Source organism: Teleopsis dalmanni, chromosome 2 (genome assembly GCF_002237135.1).
Source record: "Teleopsis dalmanni isolate 2A chromosome 2, ASM223713v2, whole genome shotgun sequence".
NCBI lineage: Eukaryota > Metazoa > Arthropoda > Insecta > Diptera > Diopsidae > Teleopsis > Teleopsis dalmanni.
This window is the reverse complement of record NC_051847.1, coordinates 24,094,030-24,103,078: the sequence shown is the minus strand read 5'-3', so window position 1 is coordinate 24,103,078 and position 9,049 is coordinate 24,094,030. Positions and strand designations below refer to the sequence as shown.

Here is a 9,049-nt window from a genome sequence, read left to right as displayed (position 1 = left end):
CAACGTATTATTGAAATTATAACAGATGCTGTTAAAATTGAAAAAGAGTTCCTAACTGTAGCTTTGTCTGTTAATCTCCTTGGTATGAATTGCAAACTCATGTCTCAATATATCGAATTTGTCGCTGATCGTTTGCTAGTTGAGCTCAACGTTGGCAAGGTTTGTATAATTCAATTTTTTTACTTGCAAGCCGTAATATTTTATTCAAATTACTTTAGGTTTACAATAGTAAGAATCCATTTCCATTTATGGAGTTGATTTCCTTGGATGGAAAAACGAATTTCTTCGAAAGGCGTGTGGGAGAATACCGAAAAGCGGGTGTGTCTGCTAAACGTATGGATCAAGTTTTCACGCTGGACGCTGATTTTTAAAATGTTTAGCCTTTTAAGTCTGATAATATTTCTTGACACACATTCAATATTGTAAATAACCACATATAACTAATTTTAATCTCATACTTTAAGAAATTCCTGCTATTTTGGCGGCGCTTATATTTTAAGAAAATTTATATAAAAATATACATATAGTATTACCAAATTGACTTTGTTCACAAATAAATATTTTAAACCAATTGTTAAAATGTTTCTTTCTATGGCATACTTTTAATTGTAAATCTTGGTAGGTTTTCTTCATTAGAAAAACTCATTACGATTTTTTATACATATTTATATGCTTTTAGTGATTACTTTGTGTGCTTAAAATATTTCTACACATTTATCAACTTTTGTGTTATTACAGATAAATTATTCGAGATAGTGTCTTTTTTCAATCCGCCTCCACTCTATTTTATAGGTGTATCCTTCAGTATTTTGTTGGGAATTTGGAGTGATTTGATGTTTATGTGGGTTGATGTTTTTATGGGTTTATTCGGTAGTTGAGTTGTATATGGGAGCTTCCTCACTTCAATTTTTAAGCATACGGATTTTTATATCAGCTTGAATGGCTAAGTCACGGTGCTAGCAAACGACACCAGTGCGAAATATTTACGATCCTGAAAAAATTATTTTTTTGAAGTTTTGAAAAATATACCGCATATAAAATGTTGTTTAGTCTATGGTATTTGAATGTTGTTTAGTCTGTTGCTAATGTATTGTTGTTTAGTCTATATTTGTAAAAAAATTTTTACGATCGTTTGAAAATAATTGTGTTACAAAAATTACTTATGTGCATAAGAGTGTTTAGTCTATGTTTGTACGAAAATTTTTACGATCGTGTGAAAATAATCCTGTAGAAAAAATACTTTTTGTTCTCGCATAAATGATTTACTATTGATGTTATTTTTTAATGTAGAGAAAAATAACGACTGTTCATATATGTATGTATGTATGTATGTGCATAAAAGTGGTCTACTTCATTTTAAATATAATGATAATGATAGTTTTAATGCTCATACATCGTATTAAGTTTAAAGATCAATTAAAATATCATTATATACTGTTGTTTTATTGGAGTCAGTATTGTTTAGTACTTTACTATATCTTCTCTTTGTGAATATAATGTATATATCCACTGGTTTAATTTGCGGTCCAATTTCATATTAAGCTTTTTTTCGTTGTGACTACATCTAATTTCTTAATTCAGCATATCTATAATTATAAAAATAATTCTACAAACAAATTATTTCCGTTCAGTTCTTGGGAAAGTACTTGTTCTTGCTGCAATTACGACTGCGATTTACGATTCCCTTAAAAATATATATTGAATTCACCACACAATTGTATTGATTCCTCACACCCGCAATGATGCTTTTAAGTATGGTTAGGTATCAATAAAGCATCGATGATTTTCCTATAATATGCAATGCACAAAAATGCATTTACTTTGTATTGTAGTGGTATTGGTGGTTGATTCTAAAGATCGATGCAGTATCGATGCTGCATCGCTACTTTCGCCTGCTGGGTATTTTGATATTGATAAATTCTTTTATAATAGCTTATTAAGTGTTATTAATTTGAAACACTTATTTTGTTGATAATCGGTTTGGAAATTACATCGTTCTTAATCCCATATGAATACTTTCTCTATGTATTAAAATCAGTTATTCTTGATGTCCTCTTCGAGTATTTAGTTTATTTTATTCAATAGGATTGAAATTTTCACAAAGAAACACATTTTTCTTTGAATTTTAAAGATATAAAAAAATAAACTACAGATTGTCAGACTATACCCAATTTTTTTAACATTCTTACCATATTTTTTTCAAATTCAACATGTGTGCGAAAAAAACAATAATAAAAGAATTTTTATATTTATTTTTGTACTAATACATTTTAAAATAATAAAAAGAAAATCGTTTAATATATAATATTTGCCTTTCAAAAAAAAAAAAAAAAGAATAATGGGTAATGTTAATATGTAAGTTATGTCTTTCTTATGAAGTCTCAGCAGGTACCTCATGAGTGAACAAAAAGGAAAGTGTAGGATTATTTTACCGAAAAATTAAAAGACAAAAAAACTGTTAAGTGGTTTCACATATTAAGAGCCGGAAGATGTAAAGAAAAATTTCATGAAGATTTACTTTCAAGAGACACACACATGTGCTTACACAAAAAAGGATCAAATAAGACAATGATATCTCACACAGTCGGTAATTTTTGTATTAAAGTCAAAAATCGTCCACAATTCAATATTTTCCAAAAATTATTTTAAAGAAATTACCACGCAAAGAATTTCACACATATTGTTAAAAATTCACTGTTTTTTTAAAGTGAAATTAAATTTTTTAAGAATTTTTTAAGAAAGCAAAACATTTTTTAATGGATTGTTTTTTATAATACATGTATTCCTGGTTTAAGAGATATCTGTATCATATCATATATCTGTATAATTTATTGTATTTGAGAATATTGTGAGGACTTTCGATATCAATTTCTAACTATGTTTCAGGAACCACAAAAAAAGTTTTCCAAGAATTGCGAATCTGTTTCTTGCCAAGACTGGATATTTGCATAATGGATTATTTTTTATTATTATTACAATTATTATTTTTAATTATTATTGAATAAAATAAGTTGTTATTTAATTTTTACTTTTTACTAATTATTAAATTACTAATAATTTACTAATTATTACCATTATTTTATTTTATTTTTCTTCTCAGGCTTTGTAATGATACTAGATGTCGATTTAACATTTATTATTTTTGTTTTTATTATTTTATAATATTTATATATTATATTTGTACATTTTTGAAAAAATTTGAAAAGAAATTTAAGCCGTGTGAGAGTTCGAGCAAATTGAGGTAAAATAAATTAAAATTTCCTAGGGATTTTTTGTACTGCATTTATGTAAATATTTATTTATTGTTGTTTTTAAATTTATTTATTTATTTATTAAACATCTTATAAAATTTTCACAATGGTCACACCTCATTTATCTAATTTTTATCTAATTTACCCTACTCAAAATTCTGGTAAATACCAACATTCGCTACCACAACGACATAATTTACTATTTCCCTCAAATTTACCATCCATCCCTCGTAAATGAATTAGTTGCACGTGCAACGCACGTTGCGTGCTTTTAGGGAGAACTTTTACTCTCTACCGGCATTTCAGAAAGTCAGTTCAGAAAGCTTTGCTTGCGGAAAAAGTCATGTAATCTAAAGAAAATGTAAAAATATTTAATGGACAACAATCACACTTAAGCGTGCAGTTTTGATTTCATTCAGTCTTTCCGCGCCGTTTGAACTCAGTGAGAGGAGGGCGGTCGTCCACGTTTATATTACGAAATAAGTCAATGTAAATACAATAAAATTCCTGAAAACTTGATTATTTTATATTGACAGTTAAAACAATTGATAGTAATAAACTTAACTAATTACGTGAGTTCGAAAAGTTATGAAAAATATTAAATTGTAAAATTTATTGTAATTATTTTACTTATGTAATTGAAGAGTGAATTTACTTTACTTTACCATTTATTGAATTTTTGACACCTGAAATTCTATGTCCATTGGTTGTTTCAATGGAACGACTATTTTTTTTTTCAGTGCATGATTGTACAATTTTCATTTACTTTTTATGTTAAACATAATATTACTGTTTTAATTTTTAAAATTTAAAAATACATATATAGATTAAATCTTTTTTTATTTATTATTAACCTTTTGCCTTGTAAGTTGCGTTTATTCAAATTACAAAACAGTAATGAAAATATTGATTTACTTACAATTTTGCTTCATGCTTTAGTATTCTTAACAGTCATTATAAACTATTTAAGTGAAACGATATACGAATTTAGAACTTGTCAATAGGTCAAAAGTATTAGTAAAATGCAATTATACCAAACCAAATTACAAAAATGATAAAGTTGAAAATAAGTTTTAAAAATACCTTGTCCACCATTACTCATTACCTATACTTTATTTATGCCTTTCTTTAATTCTAATATTTTATATAAGTATATATAATATATATTAACCATAACTTGAAGTTAATGAATAATGAATATAGATAAATATATAAGATTTAAAAATAATAACAATTAGAAATATTTATCAGGTTGGACAAAAAGTATTCAGCGTTTTTTCATTTAACTGATTTTAAAAAGTGTTAAATTTTAAACGGTTAGTAGCGGTTGCTAAATCTTTCTTTGGTTTGACAGATGACAAATTAATTGATTATTGGTTGATGATTTATGAGATTAGTAATTTACCTTGTGTTTACAAAATAAAAATTAGAAACATTAAAAAAAAATTTATGATATATCACAATTTTACTACAATAAAAGGAAGAGTATCCATAAAAGAGATACACTATCACAAGTAACTGCCGGGATAAAATTCGTTTGTTTTAGTTATGAGAATATTAGTGTTCATATACCCCCAAAAAAGTTGATGAAATTGTGTATAATATTTATTATTATTATTATTATTTCTTTTATTATTAAATAATAGGTTATGAATGCACCTCAACCTAAAAGATCTATTGTATGCCTAAAGGCCCAACTAAAACAATTCTAGACTATTTATAAATCTCCTAATTGCTGTGAGCTTAATTTTACCTATTTGATTTGGGACTAAGGTTCCGCTTCCAAGGTAGTCGAGTCTACGCCTTGCCGCCGCTGAGCAGTTGCATAGGATATGTTCTGATGTTTCCTTCCCCTCATGACAGAGTCGATATGAATTACTTTCTATCGCACATATAATCTACATGTGGAAATTAAGTTTACAGTGTCCTGTAACAAGTTCAGTGTAGATTTTAATATCGTCTCTGCTAAGAAGCTTCAAACATTAATATCAGTGGTGACAAAAGAATTGATAGCCTTTAATCAGTAGTTTTGTATACTGGTGAGTGTTTATAGCATCAAAGAGTTTGACAGTTCTATCTCTAATGCAAATTTAAATTGCACGCGATTTCCGTTGTATGCTCGGAACATAAAAATTTTTTTTCGAAAGTAAGTTAGCGATATTTCACCTTGGGCTCTCAGTCAAAAGTGGACTTGTTTATAAGTAATTTTCTTGTAAGTAAGTAAAGTTAAAATTGTTATCAAATCAAGATGATTAAGAGAACATGATCAATAGGAAAGATATTATGTATTATCAAACTAATTTTAGTACACAAAAACGTATAACGTGACACGATAAAAAAGAAGACCTTAACTAACATAACATATTTATCATAAAGTTTTTATATTTCACCATCAGACTATCATTCATTATGATATTTACTATATTTTCTTGCTAGTAAAAAATTGACTTCAAAAGTGAATTTGTAAATGTTTAAAAATAACATTCCACAAATTTAGAAAGAAGGAATATTAGGTTTTAGTGAATAAATACTAAAATACGATTTACGAAAAGTGGCTGTATATGAATTCAACATAATGTATTCGGTATTTTTTATACCAGGGCACCGTGTATGGATATCCAGGTATAGTATAAGTATCTGGAATACTTGGATAAGTTAAAATATTTTAGTTATTTCCGCAAATTTTGATGATACTTTCACGAAACAATTTTTATATCAACGTTTAGCTAAATAAGAAACTAATTTCCGATAAAATCGCGTCACAATAATAGAAATGGATTGAGCCAGATCTATTAATCTTGATGTGACTAATAAAATGGCATATGTTTACATTATTTTGTTATGAATATCTTTGAAAGTTTAAAGTCCTCTTTTTGCATTACTTTGATTAGGAAAATTTACAAAAAAATTTAAATGAAATTATATTAAATTTATAATAAAAAATAATTAAGTTTACATGAATCAGACGTTACAACATTTCTTAAAAAGATAAAAAAACTGTAATACGGATACATTCTTATATATTCTATATTATTCATTACAGTAATAGTTAATTGTTTTTTTTTTGATATTAATATATAACTCAGAAGTATAGGGTAATGTTTTTTTTTTGTAAAATAATTGCTATATGGTATATTATTTTTTTGGTAATATATAGCGTTGTGTCTTATTCAATCACTCATATCTACAAAATCAACCTATGTAAAACTGATTTGTACGAGAGATACAACACATTTAAAAAATTTTCTATTCTCCTGTAGAGAATTGATATACATTATTAGAGAATATAAGAAAACAATTCGACTAAACTATTTGGTGATGTCATGTAATCATATTGATTATCGATTATTTCTAATGACTACGAAAAAAAACTAACAAAAGATTTTTTCGCATTCCGGTAAAACCTTATTACAGTTATTAAAAAAATTTAAATACTCATATAAAGAACCTTTAAAAGACCGTTACTTTAAAAGTGATTATTACTGCGGCATATACAAATTTATCAAATTAGATTATACCATAGAGGATGGCATGTTTTCGAATATTTCTTAAAAGAGAATATATATGAATATATATATAGATGAATATATTAATTTAAATGAGTTTAAAAGAAATGTTGATTTCAAATCACTCATATCGTCTCCTGCTGACCTGTCCTTCTCCAGTACCCTGGGGTCATTTAAGGTATATCATAATCATTTTAAATTACACAGAACACTTATATACATTTACATATAAATTTATATAGATACATCATAAATAGATAAATTTTTTTACATCATTAAAAAAAATTTATAATTTATCTTCCACATTTTTAAAAAAATATGTATAAAAAATTGTTAGCTTACTGTTAACAAATTAATTATTAATTAATAGATTTATTACAAATCTCTTTACGTATGTAATTAAAATGAATTACATATAAAAAATGTTAGTGTTATTTATTTACTTTAAATCAAGTAAATAGTTATAAATGTGTTGTGTTATATCTATTTACATTATTAAATATATATATATATATAAATGTTATTGTTAGTCTTTAGTTAATAAATAATTTGTCTACATTATTTACATTATTAAAACAGTATATATAAAAAAATTATATTGTGTTCAGTTATTAATTAATACATCACAAATCATTTCACATTATTAAAAAAAATAAACATAAAAAAAATTGTTTTTATTAGACATTAGTTGTTATAATTCAAAACTAATTGTTATAACACAAACCTTTTTATATATATAAAAAGTCTGTACTGATGAGAAAATGAGAAAAAATTTAAGTTTTTTTATGAATATAAGTTGTAATTTAACATCATATTTTTCAGATGGAAGTGACTATTACATTTAATAGAAACTATTATATTTCATAAAGAGGTTTTTCGAACAGTAGTGAAATACAACAACAAAAATTATTATTATTTCAATTAATTGAATTTATGGCTAACCATACAGCTATTTCGACTATTGCCAAATAGCCATCATCAGTGTTCTTGGAAATATTTTAATTATTCCGAAATAATTTTTTTTTAAGATTGTAAATAGCATGAATCGAAATTGTGCCCAGTCAATTTTGAAACTCAAAGTCAGCGCATTTTAACGAACTAACCCAAAGCCGTACTTGACTTTTATATACGCATATTTTCTGGAGTTTTGTTAATTCGCTGTGAAAGTTTTTATTTTAACAAATTCACTTGCTGTGTTTTTATATTAGAACGAAATCATAAACAAGTTGTAGAATAATTGATTTAATTAATTATAATTTTATTTTTAATTATTAAATTTCAATACTATTCTGTTTGTAGAGGCATTATTTGTATTTTTTAATCCAAATAAATAATTAGAAATAAGTAAATATATGTATTGTATAAGTTCAATAATTATTTTACGCTAAAAAGAGATAAATTTTATTTTATTCAGTATATATTATTATCAATCATTATTTATTATAAACCATCTAAGATACATTTTTAAATTTATTAAGAAAAATCCTTAAATATATCTCAACTATGAAAAGCTTTTTATTTCACTTTTTGACTACTGCAAATATTATAATCAAAATTATTTAAATACATAAGTTCAATAATAATTCATTAAATAATATTATTTGACTTTACTTATTATAAATCAAAGCTAATAGATATATATTGGAAATATTATCGGAAACAATTTAACTTAATTAAAAAATGTCTTTCTTATACGATTGATTCATTTTCAGAAAGCTTTTTTTTAATTTTTTTAACTTTTTTCAATTCCAAAGTACAAGAGATACGGTCACTGATCAGCTGCGACAATCGGTGAAAAAGCTAGTACAAATCTTAGAGGGGAAGACGGAAAGAAATTGTTTGTATATGTTTTTCTGAGCTTTATTATTTGCACTGATCGCGCATTACGTCAGTTGTTGTTTTGATTTCGTTCGAAGCGGAAAACCAGCTGATTATTGCACTTCTAAAAATTGATCACCATCAATTCATCAGTGAGTGAAATGTATTTAATACAAACACAGCAAAAGAAGAATATATAAAATAAACTATTCAATTATAAATTATAATCTCATCGAAAAATATTTAAAGCTATATAATTAAAATTCAACGATAGTTTTTCGGCTGGTGCTGTAGTTTCTTCACTATTAATAATAATAATATAATAATAATAATATGTAATAAATATGTATATATAAATACATAATATTTAAATATTATCCTTACCAGCCATAACCGGGAGCTTCGCTATTTATATTGTATGGCTAACAGGCCTTTAAACTTGCTTGCGCATGTAAAACTAATCCCTGTAATCTT

General features: G+C 25.5%; 1 protein-coding gene across 1 annotated transcript; it reads left to right on the top strand.

Moving 5' to 3' along the window:
• The first annotated feature begins 6 nt into the window (after window positions 1-6).
• Window positions 7-529, top strand: LOC119683051 (ribonucleoside-diphosphate reductase subunit M2-like). The gene is made up of 2 exons (XM_038096652.1): window positions 7-159; window positions 219-529. Exons 1-2 carry the CDS (start codon window positions 85-87, stop codon window positions 369-371), a joined length of 228 nt encoding a protein of 75 aa, XP_037952580.1. The 5' UTR covers window positions 7-84; the 3' UTR covers window positions 372-529.
• The last annotated feature ends 8,520 nt before the right edge of the window (window positions 530-9,049 follow it).